The sequence below is a fragment of the Leptinotarsa decemlineata genome, unplaced genomic scaffold (assembly GCF_025532065.1).
Source record: "Leptinotarsa decemlineata unplaced genomic scaffold, Ldec_3_MD MMD2_tig00000133_RagTag_RagTag, whole genome shotgun sequence".
NCBI lineage: Eukaryota > Metazoa > Arthropoda > Insecta > Coleoptera > Chrysomelidae > Leptinotarsa > Leptinotarsa decemlineata.
The window spans coordinates 8,744,765-8,767,649 of NW_027412542.1; the positions used below are offsets into that span (position 1 = coordinate 8,744,765).

Below are 22,885 nucleotides of genomic sequence, written 5' to 3' on the forward strand. Positions count from 1 at the left end.
GAGTAGGATAGGTAACATTCCATCAATGATTCCAAAAATCGCAACAACCATTTTAATGGGGGATAATGTGTGCAGAATTCGAAAAAAGATATTTCATCCGTCTTCCTTTTTTGGAAGAATTTCGCCTCACCCGGGTTGAAAACTTCACGACGAATTTCGTCTCACTTTGATGGTTGTTGAGACTACATCAGGGGGTTGATAGCATGTATCAGTCTGAAGGTAAGGGATGGAAGGGGTGAATAGTTCCAATATCCCCAGGAGCGTAGGGCAACACCGGTGTCTCGTCAGTTCCGTAAAAGTGCCGTAGGTGGTAATAAAGCACTCTCAGGGACGCGTTATGTCGATAGATATAAGGTGAGACCGCATATGATAGACATGCTGACAGCAAGTGCATTGGGGTATCAGATGCCTCGTGGTAGGCACTGTACCTTGTGTCTTTCCGACATCACGCTACTGCGGTAGGGTAAGTTGTTGGAGACACCATCCTTGCAGCCATGATGAACCTCTCAGTTTCTGACTTCACACCACTCGACCTAAGGAAAGCGAAAGTCAGGCGCTCAAATGAGCCAAGGTCTTTGATGTGTTTAAAGAAGACCCTATGCATTGGCTTATCCTTGTATTGCCGCAGGAATGAAGTGATCTCTGCGGCTTTTATATGGGCCTTTTGCCAAACGCGTTTCAACTCGGTAACAGAGTTGTGATCACCTCGTTCAGTGTCGAAAGCTAAACCAAGTTCACCAGCTGCCCTGCAGCCCTGAAGAGAAATGCTCCAATTCCCGCTTTCTCATGGTCGCGCACCTTGCAGAGGAGAGGATCCGAACTCCTGACGACTTTACAAGCTCCATCCAGTACCATTCTGTCATGTAGATACTCCAAACTCAAAAGCCCACGGCATCCTTATTGTCGCGAGAAGTACATACATGAAACGGACGATTTGGGATGCAAATTCCTATGGAGGTACATCATTTTTAGGGTCATTTCGTCGAGCTCCTCCCAAGTCCACTTCACTAATCCAAACGAGTATAGTAAGATTGGATCGGCAAGCATATTCGTTGAAGCAACTTCCCCGACAGTTCCGATGACAAGATCTGTCAAAATTTGTGCTGATACCTGCCGCGGAGAGAGTTCTTCACTGCTGTTATTTTTTGTGAATGGCTTTATTCCATCCCGAAGTAAGTATATGTTTCTTCAGCATCCAGATTGTGCAGGATGCTTCCATCAACTAGATGCACATCCTCTTCGTAGTCGGAACATCCTCTTTTGAGATGGATCGTTGCACATTTGTGTATCCCGAATTTCATACCGATAGCATGCATGTACTCTTCCACCATTATTAGAATACACTCATTGAATTCCACACATATTTTGAAATAGATCACTCGTTTCGCTTCTGGTTTTTAACTATACTTTTTAGTCTAGAACACCTTGTACATAATTCACCTTATACTCGATTGCAAAACCGTGACAGCTGTGTACCGGAAAACTTGTTAGCTATAATTACTCGATATCAATTCCTTCAAAATATTGTATACAAGAATCAGTTTTCACTCAACATCCACAATGAAATATCAACTTTTATTTTTCACAATACTTACCACTATCGAATTTGTTCGATCAGCTAAAATACTGGGAGTTTTTCCTTACTGTTCACACAGCCATTTTGTGCTAGGTTTTTCTATTATGAAGGAACTCTCTAGTAGAGGACATTCGGTCACTTTCATCAGCTGCTACCCTCAGAAGGTGCCAATAGAAAATCTGCGAGATATTTCTGTGAAAGATGATATCAGTGGACCTTTGCAAGGTGAGTGCCATTTTTCAGAGATTCAGGAAAAATAGTGAGTTTGGAGGGTTTAATGATGAAGAATGGTTCATTGAAGAAAAAAATATTTGAAAACATTCAGTTTTTGAATATTTTGTCAAATAATGCATTAAAACGCATTTTATTTTCTAAATATACAACTCCTTAAGGTATAAGTAGTACTGAACAGAGATTAAGACTATTGCCCCTCCAGAGGGCAGTGTCAACAAAATCAGATAGCAAAGAGAAAGACATTTACTTTCTATTAACAATTTTTTTTCTGCAACACATGAAAGAACCAGAGGTGGGTGAGTGTCCTATAGTAGTTACAATGCCAAACTGTACAATATTTTAGAAAAAATTCAGTACGAGTATAAACAGCATACCCTTCTCAACGAGTATTCAAAAACAATATATTACCTACATTTCAATCCATCACTTTGATGGAAATGAAGATGTTACAAAATTCTTGAGGTGGATTAAAATTGGAACTTTAATGAACAGTGTTTCAAACTATTACCTGAAATGTTATTAGTTAGCCACGATTCAATACATTTCGAAACAATATTTATACAGTGTGGTACCTTTAACTGGAATAAATTCAGTAGAATTGTAGCAGAATGTTTCTTTCAAAATTCCTGAGACAGGTCGATTTTGTTTTCAAGAGAGATACATTTCTACATTCTAATGAACCAAATTACATGCATCCCTTACATAGGGTAGCTACCCCTTAATTTTTTTTAAATAGCAATAAGGGTTGATTTGTATTAAATTTTAAAGACATATTATTCCTCTAAACAGCAGTGCTCGATTTTTAAAATTTCGTCGATTAGTTTCCGAGATACTATCAATTTAATATTTTGCATAAAAAATTAGCATTTTTCAAATTATCCTCATGTCTTATGAAAAATGCGCAGCTTTGAAGAAAATGTTCAAACAGGTCGATTTTGCCTTCAAGGGAGAAACATTTTAACAATGTAATAAATCAAATTACGTACACTCCTAAGCAGGGTAGCTACCCCTAGAAAATTATTAAATGGCAATAAAGGTTGGGTTGTAATGTGCTTTAGAAACAATTTATTTCCCTTAACAACAGTAATCGATTTTTAAAATTTGATCAAGGAGATCATAGTGAACTATCTAGTTTTACAATAAACATAAGGGTAACGGTTGAAAAAAAATGGTACAAATAAGATTTAATTTAATAGATGCTCAAAGTGTTCACCATGTACATGCTGTAGATGGATTGGCAGAAGAGGTGCAATTGAGTGGCCGGCACGCTCTCCTGACCTTACCCCACTAGACTTTTTCTTATGGGGATACCTCAAAACCAAAATTTATGTAACGAAACCAGAAACCATACATGAACTCCAAGAACGCATTAGGCATGAAATCCGTCAAATATCTCCAGACATTTTGAAAAATGTAAGAAATGAATTTTACCATCGGCTTGGACTATGCCAGCATGTACTTGGTGAACACTTTGAGCATCTATTAAATTAAATCTTATTTGTACCATTTTTTATCTAGTAAAACTAGATAGTTCACTATAATCTCCTTGATCAAATTTTAAAAATCGATTACTGTTGTTAAGGGAAATAAATTGTTTCTAAAGCATATTACAACTCAACCTTTATTGCTATTTAATAATTTTCTAGGGGTAGCTACTCTGCTTAGGAGTGTACGTAATTTTATTTATTACATTGTTAAAATGTTTCTCCCTTGAAGGCAAAATCGACCTGTTTAAACATTTTCTTCAAAGCTGCGCATTTTTCATAAGACATGAGGATAATTTGAAAAATGCTAATTTTTTATGCAAAATATTAAATTGATAGTATCTCGGAAACTAATCGACGAAATTTTAAAAATCGAGCACTGCTGTCTAGAGAAATAATATGTCTTTAAAATTTAATATAAATCAACAATTATTGCTATTTAAAAAAATTTAGGGGGTAGCTACCCTATGTAAGGGATGCATGTAATTTGGTTCATTAGAATGTAGAAATGTATCTCTCTTGAAAACAAAATCGACCTGTCTCAGGAATTTTGCAAGAAACATTCTGCTACAATTCTACTGAATTTATTCCAGTTAAAGGTACCACACTGTATATATTATCTACTCATTGTGCTGGAATTATTTTTATAAGATCACAAAGTTTACATTGCAAAAATTTTCTGAACACAGCAAGTTCACATTGAAAAAATATTCTTAATAAAAATAAATTATATTATTTTCAATGTCGAATGAAAAAGAAGTCTATGAGGTTATTGATAATCCCTTTGATACCTGAGCGAGCTATGACGCATATAAATGCTGCATTTCAAAAAGCAATAATCGAGAAAAAAATCCGCTTATTTCAAATTCATTGATGAGTCTGACAACAAGACAAAATACCGTTGGAGACTTAGAAATTTTGAAACAAACAAATATCAATCTTGCTTCATCTGAAATAATATAACACCTCAGATACACTTTTGGAGCCTTCTTCAGTAAGATCTTTTTTAATAGAATCCGTATCTAGTTTTGAAGGTTGAAACGACAATAATAACCTCAAAAAATAAACTAATTGGACATATACAACCAAAACAAAAAAAAGTTCAATGTATGCATAATTTAAAACACATTCCCTGATAAGTGAAAATCAGCAAAGTGATTCCAGTCTCCAAGCCTACAAAATCACCGCTCTCTCTCCATAAGTTTCCATATTTGGGTAAATCTTCAAATTTATTCAAAAAAACGTATTGCACTCATTTTTTTTAAAGTGAACAACTTTCTCAACCTGATTCAAGGAGGTTTCAAGAAGTCATGCTTCACTCTTCGAATAATCGTGAGGAGCTGTTGAAGTCTTTAAAAATGGTTAACACGGTACACTGTGTGACCTGAGTAATGTATTTGATTGTATTTCCTATAATATTGTAAATGAACGAAATGTTTAAGAAGTGAGAGACAATGTAATGTACTTTCACTCCTTTTCTCATGTTTGGAAAATCGAAAACAGTATTTTGCTATGGGTGACGACAAAATATCAAATCTCTTGCCTCACAACACTGGGGTTCCATAGGGTTCTTTTCTTGGACCACTTTTGTTTCTTATTCTTCCGTATTCCTTCTCATATATGTGTGATACACGCTTATGATACATCACTATTATGCACTCACGAAATTGATTGCCACCTTAAAAATGGCAGTGACTTAGGTGGTGGTTCAATGATATTTCACTGAATAGAGAAAAAACAGAGAAAAATTTTTCCACTAATGACAATATTACCAGGGGCAAGTCTGAAATCTGGTGTCGCTCAACACGACTTGGAGAACGGCCATATATTTAATAAAAACTGTCTGAAATTGTTGGGATCGGTACATGACAATAGATTTGTGAACTATGAACAGTGCAAAGGTTCAATTTAAAACAGTCATTGTATACTTTTTAATGGATGACTCTGTTAAAATTTGAGTAGACTTACACGAGAAATGTCTTGTAAATGTATACCCGAAATCATTGATGTTTATCGAAAAGTGAAAGTAGTGTAAATCTGTTTTTTTTATTTTAAAATTATTATTTATTAATACATTAAATTATAAAACAACAATAAAAATTAATTGGCGCTCCGGAGCGACTTCTTATAAGAAAATAAATATCACAAAAAATTTCTAAATAATAATCTTTCTCAACTACCTCCACAGAAGGTAAACATCTGTGAGAAAACAACTACTTCCCCGGCTTATACGAAGCTATATTGAATTATATCAGACAGATATTTCAGCATGATCCTGCTGCTTGATGAACGAGAAACATCATGAGGCTAGCCTCTGTAAGGAATCTCAATATCCAGTAAGGGTATTAGCCGGGAAAGTAGTAGTTTTTCGACATTAGAGTTTGCTAGAGCCTTCCGTGTAGGTAGTTGAGAGTGACTGTTATTTAGAAATTTCTATTGAAATATTCATTTTCTGATTCGTATGAATCTCTCCTCGATAGTTTTCACTTTTGATTTCTGCATGTAGTAAATTCCAGAGCTGAAAATTAGTTTCCTCCATCTCCTGAAGACGCCAACTTGGTTGGTGAAACGTGCGTCTAGAAGAGTGTTACAGTTGGGTGTTTAGGAACCGTTCATATTTTGGATTCATTCTTCGCCAGAAATTCCAGTTTTACCTTCCATCTAGTCCTAACGTAAACTAGGTTTTGACTAACTAATTCTAGAAATCACACTCCATTGAAAAAGATTACGTTAATTCTTAGATCACAAAAATTCATGATATCTAAGTTTACCTCTTGTATGGAAGGGACTACTGGTTACCGGGAAAACTTATTCAACCAAGCAAATCAAATCATAATGCCCCTAAAAACGACTCGGGAGATTTCAAAGTACAGCTAGTTCTCCAACTCACATGATGTGAAATATAGAAAAAACTCTTTTATTTATCATTCTCAAATGAAAGAGGATATTTGTAGAAACGAAATTTGATGAATATATGCAGACATTAATTGACCCGTGTAGTTGAATTTGACTTCATGGAGCAAACAAAAGTTAATTCAATTTTTTCATCGCGACTTTGTCAGTAAAAATGATTTTGAATTGTTTTATATGATCGATCTGAAAATGATGTTTCTAAAACAACTTTCTGGAAAAGGAAAAATACCTACCAGTTTGATTTGTGATTTTCAAAAGTTGGTCAATATATTTTTGACAAAGTATAATTCTCAGAAAAATCACCCTTGATTTTCCAAAACAATTTTTTTCTCGTATTTCTAGTTCATTTCATTTTCAATTGGCCGTTTCACAAATTATCAATATTTTCATGTTTTTTGAACAATTTTTTTCATGATATATGTGAGACAAATTTCGTTGCTCAAACGTGAAGTTAATATTATATTATATTTCACCAAACGTGAAACAAATAATATACAAAACATTTATATTCTGACCATATGTGAAACATGGTTGAATTATGAAATATCAGATGAAATCATACGGTATTCAGGAAAAGATTGTGGAATGAGAAACGATAGTGTATTCATAAAAAAATCCACGAATTCCCAGGCACTGAACAAACGTGGGTTGAAGTCGAATCGAAGAGGAAAACCACATCCTGTCTTTTATTAGAACGACCATCCTTGTGAACCGTTTGAGTGAGATCCTGCATATTGAATATTTTTGACATTTTAGATAATTCACGCTTCATAGAGGTAATACCATCATAATTAAAGATGGGAAGGAAAAGGTTTCGGCTTTCTACTTCTTTAACTTTATACAAAAAACGTCAAAAACTTCTAAACGAAGGAAAAAAATAATAAACTCTTCACATGTTTTATGTGTAGATCAAGCAAAAAAATTACTTTCAGGCACGAACACTTCTGTATTAACATTGAATCACACATAATAAAAAGTACTTAGGAAACAACAACTCTTATATGAGCATTGAATTATACAAAAAACACTTCTTTCTACTTAGGTTGTAGTCCAAACATTAGTTATGGATTTGAAAGAGATATCACATCTTTTTGAAGAGTTCATTTTGAAAATAATTGCTTTCTTTTTCCAAATAGAGATGAAGAAGCAGAAAGTCAAAACCTTCGTTTCTCAAAAGTAAACCTCTCCTGAAAATAAAATCCCTTCAATTCAATTGAAGTTATTATGGTAATGATAAAATTATAAACGATTATTACCTTTCTTCTGAATATGAGTAGTGAAATTTATAATGCCCCAATATCCCCCCGCCCGGGTTGAGTGCCCTGAGTTGAAATCTTCCCCAGACGGTTAATGTGTGCAGAACATCCCATCTCGTCTATCTACCTCCGCTCCTCCGGAACGGTCCTCAACTTACTAATGGGCACTTCAGCAAGATTGACATCTACCCTTCTTTGGTCAAAATTCAGCTTCTAGGTGCTTTTAATTTCTGATCTGTTGAATTGTTTCATCATGACTTTCCTAACTAAATTATTGCATGGGGTCCCCAAAAACTAACCGGAGACGAGTGTCTTTTTAATCGCGAGCAAGTGTTGGTTCTCAATGAATCTGAAAAAGAGATTAATCTGAAACTGGTTGACAAATTTTTATATTTACCTGAGCCGCCTGACAGCGACTCTCGGGGTGGTCTTTGGTTCTGCTTCGCAGGCCTCCTGCGTTTACGGCGGCCCTTACGCACGTGTTCATAAACGACTGGATCTGTCTTCTATATGTCGCTGCGCACTGGCCCTAGGCAGTGTAGGCATATAGGATTATCGGTAGTATTACGGTCTTTATCATCAGCAGCTTCACTTTCAGTTCAATGTTGCTTCTTCGATCTATTATTGGTAATAGGTTTTGTCGGGTAGATCCCGCCATTCCTATTCTCTGCTGTACGTGAGACCTAAACGTTAATCCTTTGTCTAGGTTGACCTCCAAGTATCTAGCTTCGTTGGTCCACGGAATCTCTTGTGCGTTGACGATGGCATTTCCTTCCGGGTTGAACAGTATTGCCTGACTCTTGTCAGGGTTTATACTGATCTTCTACAGGTTGGCCCATTCCTCTAATTTATCTGTGTGTTGCTGCAAATATCAATTTATAATGACGAATTGAAAGTGAAAAATATTTTTTCAAAATAATCTCCAAAGAGAACTGTTTTTGAAAGTCCCTCTTCTCCCCCTAGCATCAAACCGGAATTTATTTTGCCCCAGAAATTTCGAATCGAGTTACTACGTTTTGTATTGATATTTTAGATTCAATCATGACTGTTAGAATTATGTTGTATATTTTTTCATTGAGTGTAGTTAAAAGAAGTGTTATATTACTTGGAAACGAAACATTTGAGGAAAGAAAATTATTTAAGAAATCCGGGCGGAACAGTTCGAAGTTGGGACATGTGAACAGGGTATGATTTATATCCGCTAAAGAAAAATTGTCACATGAACATCAAGAGGAACTTAATAAATTTCAAGTCGAATGAAATCCATCAATTTAAGACATTACACAATTCATATAACATAAGACCTTCTAACGATATTTTAGTATATTTCCTGATACGATATTTTTTTCTTATTCTATTAACGATCAAGTAACGTACTGTATGTTAAATCACCCGACAAGTTCGCTTCTAATATTATTGCTGTTCCGAAAAACATTGCTTTACGATCTTATCAGCTTTCGAAAACTATATGAAATTATGAAATCAGTGTCTTTTAGCGATATACAAAGTTCAGAGATAGGGATTTACTTGAAACGACCTTGAAACGAGTCACCCTCTGAAGTTTCGTACCGTAATTAGGAAAACACCCTGTTTATCGTCAACAATCTGAATTGGAATGCACATTGTGAGCCGCTTGTGTACAAGTTAAGATCGGTAACGTATACGTTCAGAAATTCGGGAGTTGTTCTTAACATGTTGAGTTATGTGTTAACAATGAGTAAATACTCGAATATTTCTCGAAAAGCATCCCAGAAAATATTTTTGAAAAAGTTATTGAGTTCACGAACAAAACCGACTCCACTCTGAAATTCAGAACTAGACTGAAGTCGTTTTTATTCGATCACGGTTTCTCTGCACTGACTAGATATTTTAGTATTTCTACCTCAGAAATCTAAAGAAATGAACTTTAAACGTTCAAGCCATTCTCGGTTGAATGCACTGCCGTCTATCAGAAAACAACCACTCCCCTGGCTAATACCATGAAGGGCGTTGGATTATATCCGACAGGCGTCAGTGCAGGAATATTGCATATGCAATTGACAATACAACTGAAAGAGTCGACCTTCAATTTTGGAACGGGCACACTTGTAGACCAGTTTCGGGCTCATTAGCCACTCGTCAGTGCAAGATAGTGGCTATCGTCGACCTAAAGTCAATGATATTCCATAATTGAAAATCGGAATTATTTCAGAGTATTTCATTCCTCTTCCTAAGTTGGAGCCAACAACAAAATGTCACTACATCTAGTGGACGTGGTACTAACCAACTGCATATCCGAAATTTGCACGATTCCTCTAAATAAGGAAGAAAAACTTTCTTATTAGTCAGTGGGCTATGCTTGAAGAGTGGTAGTAAACAAATCCAAAGAAACGTTCACCTTAAACGTTCAAGCCAGTCTCAGATATATTTACACAGTAAGTTGAATGGACCCTTCGTGGTATTAACCAGGGGAGCAGTTGTTTTCTGATAGGCGTCAGTCCATTCAACCTACTGTGTAGGTATATCCGAGCCTGGCTTGAACGTTTAAAGTTCATTTCTTTAGATTTATTTACTGCCAGTCTTCAAGCAAGCACTGACTAACAAGAAAGTGTACCTCATCAGAAATACATGAACCTTTCGTGTCTACTCGTATTATATGAAATATGTGTAAGTGTTGTTTTGACAATTTTCATACGAAATGTCAATGTTTGAACAAATAAAGAACCTGAATCTGACTAAATATTTTGCGAGAGACTAAAAACTATGTTTACCTAGGTATTGCCCATGTATAAATGATACTTGCGATTTTCACTAATTTCGCGATATGAATTGCATAATAATAAAAATAATAACAATAATAAATAAAATCATACCGGCTTGCCGCATTAAGGCATAAATCTTAGCCGCACAGATGCAGAAGGCTGTCATTCTTGGCTTACTGCGCTTGCTCAGGGCAAATGATTCTCGAACCCAATGATCACTTACCCCACGGTGTGGGGAGTGGTCCTTGGTTGATAATGCTGGAGCGCCCTCCCGAATGTATCGGGGCTTCGGGAAATAGGGCCTGACCCGCGCAAACTACGGTGAAAAAAAATAATAATACGTTCATTCACATTAGGATGTTTAGAATAATGGCATTAAAAAACTGTGGGTGTCACTGGCAAATAAACGGAGAAAACCCATTTAGGACCAAATGGTTGCGCATGGGTCATTATTTCTCGTTTGTTGTATAGAATGTTTCCCAAAGAAATAATTACATTCATCATTTAAGTAAAACAGTAATTTGAAGAATTTAAATAATTACAAAATTTCAAAATATTTTTACAAACACTTACATAGTAACACATATTTACAGAGAAATAGAAGATCCAATAGACTCCCTTGAGGAATTACATGTTTAGTGCTATCTATGTCTCATTGTGAAATACTACTACTAACATCGATCGCTTTGGTGTGTGTCTTTTTTTGATAACCAGCTGTGTAGTCTGAGAGTTTCAGAATGGTAGCCTGATTTTCATCAATTTCTATCAGGAAAACAAAGGGACCTTCATTGAATTTCTGAATTGAATGAATTCGAATTTCTTTCTACTCAGCTTTTTACTTTTTTCAGCATTACATATCAGAATGAATATATCTACATTCTCACAGATGAGCTATTGGACAAAACTAGAAGCTGGCTTGGATTTTGGAATGACGACAACAGAAGCTACTTTGAAGAGCAAATCTGTTCAAGAACTAATCAACTCCAGAGAAAAATTTGATTTAGTAGTACTAGAGCATTTCGCGAATGAAGCCCTGATGATTTTACCTCATATATTCAACAGTCATCTTATTCTCGTAGCCCCAGGACCTGCTACGTTCTTCACCAACTATTTGATGGCCAATCCAGCACCATCTTCGTACGTGCCGAGCTTTCTGTCAGGATTCAGCTCCAAAATGGGAATATGGCAGCGAATATGCAATGCCTACTTCGAGTTGGCTGGGAATATCTTTATAAGTACCAGGATGTTACCCGAGCAGAATGCCCTTTTGAAAAGGGTCCTTCCCGATACTCCAGATCTCGGAACTCTCTTATACAATGCCAGCATGATGCTTGTTTCGTCGCACAGTATTTCTGATCCGATACCATTGCAGCAGAATATTAAAGATATCGGCGGTTACCATTTGAGCGCTCCAAGACCTCTGCCTATGGAAATAAAGAAGTTCATGGACAACGCAACTGAAGGAGTCATTGTATTTTCCTTAGGATCGCATATAAAAAGCGATCGGTGGTTTTCTGCAGAGAGACTACGAGCTATTCTGAATGTTTTTTCAAAAATCAAGCAGAAAGTCATTTGGAAATTTGAGAGTGACCTCGAAGAAAAGCCGGAAAATGTGATGCTTTTGAAATGGTTACCACAGCAAGACGTTTTGGGTAAGTAGAGTGAGAATCATCAGAAATATTCAAATGGATGAATAACTATTGAAATGATGCATCACTCTAGTTCAGGGGTTCCCAAACTTTTCTAAGTCCGGGACCACTTTTATATTATTCTTGGTAGCAGAGATTACTATGTAAGACTTACATAGTGGTACATACCTACTTACATTGTGAGTATAGTAAAAATAAACTGTAATAATCAAACTGAAACTTTAATTGGAAACTCGATAGGATATTACAAAACAAGAAATGATAATATTTTTAGGATAAACTTCTGTCAATTTCTATTAATGTGATTTCTGGTTTTACATCGTCTTCATGAGTTCGGCTATCACAGGACTCATATTGTTACTCAAAGCTACACGCAAATCATCACTTACTTACAAACGATTCTTCGCCATGTTTCTGATTACCAATAGAGCAGAAAATTCTTGTTCACATAAATAAGTGGTTGAAAAAATTATGAAATAGCACAAGGCGATTCCTCGAAGTTTAGTATAAGAAATTGCTTTTTTACACCAAAACGACTCAAGTGAATTCGATTCTAAAGCATTCTTGCAGTTTCATTTTGGAATTCAATGAGTTCTCCCTGGATTTCTTCAGTAACTTCTCCAGCGTCCGTACTAAAAGCGTTATGAATTTTTGATCAACTTTAGCTTCTCCGATATATTCTAGGAAGTAACGATTGAATTCATCAATCAACATTTGCCAATGAGTCTTGCTGTTTTCTTGTATATTTGCTCAAATAGTACCATACTTGTTGTCTTCCACAAGTGTTTTTAATGTCGCAATCGCAAAATAATTATTTTCTTCAATTTTGCCTAACCACAACTAATGTTTGCAAATAAAAGCGCGAACTTTATATTCGAAAATGAATATATTTGCGACGTTCTCTAATTGTTCATTTCCCGAATCGTATGTATTTAATTTATTTAAGTGTGTGAAAATATCAACAAGATAAGCCAAATTCATTTGGCATGCCGGATTAGTAAACTGTTTTAACAAATCATTTATTGTCAATCAGAAAAATCTCAACCACTGCTCTCAGTTCATATAATCTTCCCAACATAATTCCTTTCGATAGCCATCGAACTTTTGATAGCATTTACAACTATTATGGTCATTTTCAGTGTATCATTGAGGCACCCAGGAAGAGTCTTAGAAGCTAACACCTAACGATATATGATCCAGTGAGTTGTTATTACCTAATGATTTTTCTGTTTCACTAAAGTCGCCAGACCGGAACATGATCCCAACATTGCCGGAGTACCATCAATACAGAGGGCAACGAGTTTATCCCACATAAGATTATCTTTCTCAAATTATTCCGATATTGAGTTCATGACGTCAATACCTTTCGATGTTTTTTGCCAATTTCCGTGAAATCAATAATTCTTCTTTTATTATGTTGTCGTCGTCTAAAAAGCGGACAAATACAAGTAGTTGACAGCAATTTGAAATGTCAGTCGACTTATCACACTGCAAAGCGAAAAATGGCGTCTTTTTTATTCTTGAAACAAGTTACTACTCGATTACATTTGACATAAGTTTACAATTCGAGCTTTGACCGTGTTATTGGACAAAGGTATATCTTTTATTTTTTTCTTGGCCTCTAGATTGTGCTATTGATTTCTAGATTGTGCTATCAATTCAGAAATCTCAAACGACGCTACAAATGATTTTTCCGATGTTGCAAATCTAACGCTAGACCCGAGTTTCATTTTTTTTTCAGTTCTCTAATTTTCCTTCAAAGAATTCTAGCGGACGGTCAGACAAATTTGGATGTAAATTTAGCGGGCTCACCGCCCGTAGACCACTGGTGGTCCACGCACCACTGATTGGGAACCATTGCTCTAGTTGAAGTGTATTAGATTATTAAGCTGAGTCTTAGTTCAGATATCAGTTTCTAATTTGAATTATGAAATATTAGTAAATCTACTTTGTAATTTCGAAACATCCGTAATTTATTCGAGAATTACATGAAAAAAGTATAACCAGCGCCAATAACAAAGAGTGAGAGAAAAGCTGCAACACTGTCCAGGGTCTTATGTTGATTTCAATGATAGATGGAATAGTTTTCCTGTCATTTCTCACATTCATTATTAGTGATGAATAAGTATGAAAAATCTCGTGTAACCAAAAGTTTGAGTGTTAAATGATATTCTTCATTAAGTGTAGGTAGAATGGTGAATTGTTTGACATTCATCTCAACAAATATGACCCACCGTTTTTTCATAATTGGATGTAGGTCTTAAGTAAGTGGGTCTATTCGACTCTCCACCGCAACCCATAAGGGTTTATTGTGGCTCACACCTATTCACACTCGGCCAAATAAGCCCAGCTTCTTAACGAAGCCGATTAGTTTGTATGGTGAGTGGTCTTCCAGGTCAGATAGTGAGAGTACGGATCTGCCGAACTCAAGGAACCTAATTCGGTCCCCAGCGGGGCAGGCACAAAGTATATGCTCTGCAGTCTCATCATTTTCCAGACAGAGGCGACACACACTGTCTTCCGACAGTCCAAGTCTCTGTATGTGATAATTCAAATGACAGTGACCTGTAAGAAGGCCTGTTAGACATCGTAGTTCATCCCTACTGTAGTTCAACAACTGTTGGGAGTCAAGCTTCGAAGGGTGAATGAACACTTTGGAATGAGCCAATCCTGGTAGATTCTGCCAGGAGTTTATAACTCTTCTTGCCATCCAGGTGTAAAGTGTTTTTTTGAGAAAGCCCAAAGCGATGCCAGTGACAGGTTCTGGTCCAATGCAGCACCCTCCTTGCAAGAAAGTCAGCAGCTTCATTGCCTTTCAGGCCAGTATGGCCAGGAATCCAGACCAGAGACAATCTGTTTAGTCTTTCTATCGAGGAGAGTCTTTTTTGGCAGTTTGCTATTGACTTGTGAGTGAGGTTGGATTTATCCAATCTCTCGGCACACAATTCAATAGCGTAAATTTCCACTTGAAATACAGTCGCATAAGTTTCTAGGCAGGTAGATAACTGTGTCCTGACGGTGTGGTACTGATGGCACCACTGCCAGACAAGCCTGTCTCTTTAAGCCAGAGAGCTTCTCTTGGGCCGTTTTCTGTAAAGCCTTCGGCCACAAAGCAATTGCACCATACATGATCATTGGTCTGACAATCATCACATAAATCCAATGGATTTGTTTGGGCCTTAACCCCAAGTTTTACCACAAATCCTTCGACTTTTTCCAAGTGAGCGTTCCAGGTGAGTCTTTTATCAAGGACAATGCCAAGATATTTCACCTCCGTTCCAAATGGAATGACCACACCATTGAGGGAAAGTGGCGTTAGATCGTCCAATTTCCTTCTCTTGGTAAAGGGTATTAACATAGTTTTGCTGTGGTTGTCAGACATCTGCTCCCTCAGGCACCAACTGTGAACAACGTCCAACGTGCTTTGGAGGATATTACAAGCTACCCTTCCCGACGTGTACCTTGCTAGGATGACAAGGTCATCTGCATGAGCTTGCAGATCAACTGTTTTTCTGTCGAGGGCATCAAGCAGACTATCCACCAGGAGCGACCACAGAAGGGGAGATAGTACCGGGCAGCCCCTGGTGACCCTGGTGGGGTGAAGGGTCGTAGTTGTAGTTCTGTTCACTAGCATGGCATAGATTCATCCAGTTATGGTCGATTCTTTACCCTTTCCAGCCAGAGACAATCCTATAGATTTAGGTAGTGCATTGTCAAATGCTCCTTCAATATCAAGAAATACAGCAACCGCAAATGGATGTAAATCAATTGAAAAACATTATTGAGAAAAGTATTGAAAAAAAAATGGTGGGCAATACATTTTCTTGAAGCAGACTGAAAAAGTTAATATATTCAGTTTCTCACTTTTGAGAATATATTTCATATATTTCGTATAGTTATTAAAAACCGAAGTCCCTTTAATTTTTTCAAAATTTTCATCACTTTTTTCCTCAGGAGTTGCATATTGATGAATATGCTCAGAAATTGAATATCGATAACTGGAAAGGCCATCATACATTCACTTGTTATTTGAATCAGTAATCATACCAATTTCTAATACAAGCATGACACGTAGGCTTCATATTCAAGGATCATCTACTTATTATTTCGTTGGATGGAAGTGTCGACGTTAATGACATTTCCCGGTAGGCAGTCGTTGCGCGGTACTTTGACAATAACCGTGTGTATGAAGAACTGATATGTTTGCTTCCATTGGAAGTAAGGACAAGAGGCGAAGACATGTTACAGACATTATCAGAAACGGGGACTAGAATTGACTAAGTTTTAATGCGTTACTACAGACGGAGCATCCGCTATGGTCGGAACCCATAATGGATTTGTATCTCTTCTGGCTACTCGCCTTGGTCGACCACTTTTGAAATTTCATTACATCCTTCATCAAGAAAGTATATGCGCGCAGATCTCTAGCGGAAGCTTAAAATCCGTTGTTGAAGTTGTCAACTACATTGCTGATCGTTCTTAATTAACAGACAATTCAAGTCTTTTCTACAAGAAATGGGAAATGCATATTAAAATAGTCGATTACACAGGAGATTTCTGAAATGTTCAAGAGAAACTAGGTCATTTTTGTTGCAAAAAATCAGGCTCAAGTCTTTCCTGAACTAGATAATAAAGAATGGAGTTGTAAGTTAATGTTCTCAACGATATTACAAATCATATCGGCGAACTAAACCTTGAGTCGCAAGGATCGGGTCAAACTGTTCTAGATTTGTTCTAGTTTTTTTCCATATAAAAACCATTTTGAATCCATATCGAAGCCGGTTAACAACAGAAAATTCAGAGGTGTGTGTGAAAGTAACGAGACATCAACCAGAAATACAAAAGCTTTCGCGAGAAACACAAGGACAAGAATCACATTGAAAACATTTCATTTATTTTCAATTGAAAGTTTTAGAAATATTGTAGATCATTTTTTCATTACTTTCAACAATTTTTGTATAAAAATTATATAGATTTTTTGTGGCACTTTGGCGTTGTTGAAAATTGAACATGGGCACCTCTTTATTGAAAGGTTGCCAATCCTTGATCTACTTGATACATTTCATCACCAGAAATGATGAAAACTTTGTTTCACAAAATTATAAAGTCAAAAATTGGAGAGCTGCTCATTTATATCATTTCCTTTACTATTGTGATTTCGTGGAAGACCTTCAGAAACAACTAACTTCATATAAAGATTGAATTATTCATACGAAAGAAAAAATACTTTCGAAATAACTCCTTTTATGTAAACATTGAATTATACTTTACACGAAAGAAATAGTACTTAAGTACTTTCGAAATAACTACTCTTATTCGAATATTGAATTTTTCATGAAACACTTCACCTATTCAGTTTGTACTCTAAACATTCGTTTTGGAATCGAATCAGACGTCGTTTAGAGAATTGCTACACAACATAGTATACAAAAAAAAAATTTTTGAAAAGTGACATGAGAATTTCTATGTTTTTTACCACTTTCATTTGTAACTAACTTTGCTATGTGTACATATAGGACGAAACTGCAGTTACGTTGGTTACAAATAAAAGTGGTGAAAAACATCCTCAATGGAGGACATCGATGTTTCGGAATAAGACATTATATAAGATGGAAAAGTAGAAAGCCAAAACCTTTCGTTCCGAAAAAATTAGCCCCCCGAAGAAAATTCCCCTTTTTAATTCAAATAAGATTTCACATTGTTCAACATCATCTCTATACTGAAATCAAAAAATAAAAGAGAAATACCATTTTTCTTCATTTTCAAATGAAACAGAGACGATTCAATTTTTCCCGAATATAGTTGCAGCAACCTTTCATCAAGCATCTTTGAACTTTCACTTTCATAGCATTAAATATCCCAACATTAGGAGAATGACTGAACTTATCATTTCATTTTTCAGGTCATCAGAATACCGTAGCATTCATTACTCACGGAGGTTTACTTGGTATCACAGAAGCAATTTATCATGGAGTACCCATTCTCGGATTGCCAATCGTATGGGACCAACACAAAAATGCTGAAGAAGCGGTTCATACGGGAATGGGATTGAAAATCGACTTTCTCGATTTGAACGACAAAAACTTTGACAATGCTTTAAACGAGCTTTTAAATAATCCTAAGTGAGTCATAATTTGACTATAAATACCTGATCAGTTGTTCATTGGTGTGGTATATACATTATTTTCATCATAAAAAAAAATTATATAGAATTTCAAAGCACAATTAAGATGATGATAGGTAGCATTGGTAATTCTTAAATGAAATTATTCAATGATGATAATTTAACTTTTTATTATTAGGTTAGGTTAGGTCTAAAGTGACTGGGTCTATTCAACCCTCCACCGCAACCCGCGAAGGTTCATTGTGGCTTACACCTATTCACACTCGGCCGATTAGTTTGTATGGTGAGTGGTCTTTTAAGTCAGATAGTAAGAGTACGGCTCTACCGAACTCTAAGAACCTGATTCGATCCCCAGCGGGGCAGGCACAAAGTATATGCTCTGCTGTTTCATCATTTTCCAAACAGAGGCGACACACACTGTCTTCCGACAGTCCAAGTCTCTGCATATGATGATTCAAATGTGAGTGACCTGTAAGAAGGGCTGTTAGACATCGTAGTTCATCCCTACTGTAGTCCAACATCTGTTTGGTATCAAGCTTCGAAGGATGAATGAAGACCTTGGAATGAGCCAATCCTAGAAGATTCTGCCAGAAGTCTATAAATCTTCTTGCCATCCAGGTGTTAGAAGTTTGTTTGGCAAAGCCCAAAGCGATGCCAATGACAGGTTCTGGTCCGATGAAACTGCTTGCAGCACCCTCCTTTGCAAGGGAGTCAGCAGCTTTGTTGCCTTATAGGCCTTTATGGCCTGGAATCCAAACCAGAGTTAATCTGTTAAGTCTTCCTATCGAGAAGAGTCGTTTTTGGCAATTTGCTACTAATTTAGACATTGCTCGTTAGGAGCCAAGAACTACCAACGCCGCATAACTATCTGAGAATATCTTTATCGACTTGTTTGTGAGGTTGGATTCATTCAATCTCTCCGCACACAATTCGAAAGCGTAAATTTCCGCTTGAAGTACAGTCGCTTAAGTTCCCAGGCAGGTAGATATCTCTGTCCCGGATCTGCGACTAAAAACACTGCACCAGAACCGAAAGGTGTTTTTGATCCATCTGTGAACAACTATCCTTCTCCCTGAGGATTCAGTCATTTCTACTCCGGAATAGTGCTTTATAAGACAGTACGTAGTTGACAGTTGGAGATCAGAGATCATATCCAGAATGCTGTGACTTCCAGTGTCAACAAACAGTCTGTTGCATTCGGCATTAAATTGATATGTGCAAGTGGTAATGTGCATATCCCCCCTTTCCAGAAAAATGTAAAGCCTGTAAAGCCTTCGGCCATCAGGCAATTGCACCATAAGTTATCATTAGTCTTACAATCATCACATAAATCCAGTGGATTTGTTTGGGACCTAAACCCCAAATTTCACCACAAATCTTTCGACATGTCCATAGGGACAGTCTGGCTTTGGGTAAAACTTTTTCAAGTGAGCGTTCCAGGTAAATCTTTTATCAAGGAAAATGCCAAGATATTTCACCTCTGTTCCAAATGGAATGACCTCACAATTGAGGGAAAGTGGCGTTAGATTGTCCAATTTTCTCCTCTTGGTGGAGGGAATTAACACAGTTTCGCTAGGATTGACAGACATCTGCTCCCCCAGGCACTAACTGTAAACAACGTCCAACGCGTTTTGGAGGATATTACAAGCTACCCTTCCCGACGTGGACCTTGCCAGGATGACAAGGTCATCTGCATGAGCTTGCAGATCAACTTTTTTTTCTGTCGAGGGCATCCAAGCAGACTATCCACCTGGAGCGACCACAGAAGGGGAGATAGTACCCCACCTTGAGGGCAGCCCCTGGTGACCCTGAACCTGATAGCCTCGCCTTGAAGGGTCGTAGTTGCAGTTCTGTTTACCAGCATGACATAGATCCAGCCAGTTATGGTCGATTCTATACCCTTCCTAGCCAGAGACAATCCTATAGATTTAGGTAGTGCATTGTCAAATGCTCCTTCAATATCAAGAAGTACAGCAACCGCATTACTTTCGTTCAAAAAAAGTAACAGCTTGAACAAGCTGAGTTATAACCAAATTAGCAATTGAAAATTGCCTGGGAATTTTCATTTTCAGACCGAACTTTAACATTCAACTGTAATTTCCCTCAAACTGTATTCTCTAGAATCCATTTTGGAAAATATCAACGTTACTGTTATTTCTAATCGCAGAATAGATGCAAACTGAAACAATTCTAGGTTTACTCAATAAGATTTTGAACAAAATGACAAATTATTGTCACGATAAATCAAATGCTTTGAATGGCCCCGAATATAGAAATCTAGAGGATTGAGATCCGGGGATCGAGCGGGCCAGTTATGTGGTCCTCCTCGACCTATCCACTGATTTGCATATATTTCAGTTAAATGCTGACGTGCTACTTGACTAAAATGGGGGGGAGCCCCATCATGCATAAAAAATATATCCCTTCTGACGCCCAAAGGAACTTCCTCCAGCAGTACTGGATGCACTTCTCTCAAAAATTGAACGTATTTCTCACCATTTGATCGAGGAGGTAGAAAATAAGGCCCAATTAAATCATCCCCAATAACTCCGAGCCACACGTTAAGAGAAAACTGTTCTTGAGGGTTAGTTTCGACAATAGCGTGAGGGTTTTCATCACCCCATATGTGGTAATTATGAAAATTAATAATCTTGTCCCGAGAAGAACTACATTCGTCTGTGAATTCTATCTTCTTCAGAAAGTCACAATTTCTTCTAATCATTTCCAGCATCCAATTGCAAAGACAAAAAGTTAAATTGTAAATAAATTTTAGGGGTTGCGTTTTCCACCCCTTACAACCATGGGGTAAACCAAATAAATTTCTGGACAAGTGTCTTTTTGGTAGTACAAAACGTCAAGTTAATTTCAATATTGTAACTTTTTTAGTGCTGGTGAAAAAAATTGTTATACAAATTTTATGTACCCCCTTTAAGTTGCTATATCTGAACAAGGAATGCTCCAATGAAATTTATTTATATGAAAGATCCTATCTTTTTTTCGATGAGGAATCACCTCCTTAAATGTTTTACACTTATTCAGTTACACCCTGTATTATTATGGTGCAGACTCTATCCTTATCAAATAAACTGATTTGCAGGTATAGAGAGCATGCTAGAATGCGTTCTAAAATAATGAGAGATCACCCAATGAAACGATTGGACGAAGCCATCTTCTGGATTGAATACGTGATACGTCACCATGGAGCACCACACATGAGGTCTTCTGCTATTGATCTCAGCTGGTATCAACTATATCTGATAGACATTTTATTTTTACTAATTTTGTTATCTTCTTTGATAGTTTTGATTGTATATACGTTTATTAGACGAATGCGTATTAGGACAGGAGAAATTGTGAAGAATAAAACTAAAGTAAATTGATTACAAATTTAATTGGTATACGTCTATGTGAACAATAGATTGTGGTTGATCTGGAAAGATATTTCTTCGACTACTGTTGTCGGTAACAAATAATTTTTTTTTTTCTGATTTGATTGTAGAAGAATACAACAAACTCAATTAAAATGATAAGGCATCAGAAATGACTATATAAACCTCGGAGAAATTTCGAAATAAAAAAATTTTTGGGAAAGAAAAATTTTGGCTTTCTACTTCTCCATTTTGATACAAAAAATGTAGGAATCTTCCAAAGAAAGGAGAAAAGCAATCAGTGTCAAAAATTAAGGAAAAACCCTCTCGAAACAGCTACTCATTTTTGTATAGAGTTAAGTTTTGAAATTGATTCCTTCCTTAAAAATCATTTTATCTGTTAATCAGCTGTCGCCCCCATACGAACGACAACTCTCAGAAGTTGAGAAAGTTGTGCGAGCTAAGGACTAACGAGGTCTTACCTTTTAACGTGTGATTCCTAACACGCTTCCTTTCTTCCTTTGAAAGATTCTCACATTTTTGTATCAAGATGGAAAAAAGATAAAACCTTTCTTCAACAAAAATCAATCTCTTCTAAAAACATACCCTTTCAATTAAAAAAAAAGTTGTTCAGTATGAAACTGTTTCTGTATTTCAAATAATGTGGCTCTTTCAAATGTAGTGATTATTCGATTGAAACCAAAAATATTTGTACTGTTCAACATCTAGAAATCTTATCTGGCACTTCTCTGTTCCCAATGTGATGTACCTATTTCATGATAAGATCAACAGGAACGGTATTTCCCATATTCCAACAGTATAGATATCAAGGTATTTTTGTAAAACCACTTGTACCTGAGACATACTGAAAATGACCCAATGAATTAATCTATTAGACCTGCTATCAAACACTAATTGCCTCACACTTGTATAGAAATATAATGGACAGCACCATGTCAAAAGTAATTTTAATTGAAATGTTCTCGAATCGATTTCTCCTTATCACTCGTACTGGTCACTCAGGAATTCGATAATTATGTCACATGTTTATTAAGAAAACATGGTTTAGTATTACATGATGATATAATGAAAGAAACTTCAATTCCAGACTACGTCATAAAAAGAAAACAATAAAGTTAGAAAACAACAACAAAAACGAGTTGATTTATATGTATTAGAGACGTATTTCTGAAAAAAACTACATGAGACCGATAACTTATGCACAAGGTGGTCTTTGACAGGTCACAAATGATAGTTATGATCCAGAGCAGGATGTTCCCCATCTTCCTCACTTTCTAAAAGTCCATGAAAGTGTTCCAGTGTTTTTCTTAAGGAGCTCCGGTAATCAGTTGTGAAAGAGGTCGAAAAAAATTTAAAATTTCTTGTACATTTTTAACTTTTTTTCGATTTCAATGAATTTTTAATCATAGAAGAATATTTAGAAAAAAATACAAAAATTATGAAAGTATGAAACAATTAATTGGCGCTCCGGGGCGACTTCATTGATTCTAGTGGCGCATTCGTTTTTTAGCTGCAGGAA

General features: G+C 36.5%; 1 protein-coding gene across 1 annotated transcript; it reads left to right on the top strand.

The window, feature by feature from the left end:
* The first annotated feature begins 1,528 nt into the window (after positions 1-1,528).
* LOC111504344 (UDP-glycosyltransferase UGT5) lies at positions 1,529-22,504 on the top strand. Its single transcript, XM_023158875.2, has 4 exons — positions 1,529-1,801; positions 11,053-11,856; positions 17,756-17,975; positions 21,075-22,504. The coding sequence occupies exons 1-4, from the start codon at positions 1,561-1,563 to the stop codon at positions 21,355-21,357; spliced, it is 1,548 nt and encodes a 515-aa protein (XP_023014643.2). The 5' UTR covers positions 1,529-1,560; the 3' UTR covers positions 21,358-22,504.
* Positions 22,505-22,885: the final 381 nt, after the last annotated feature.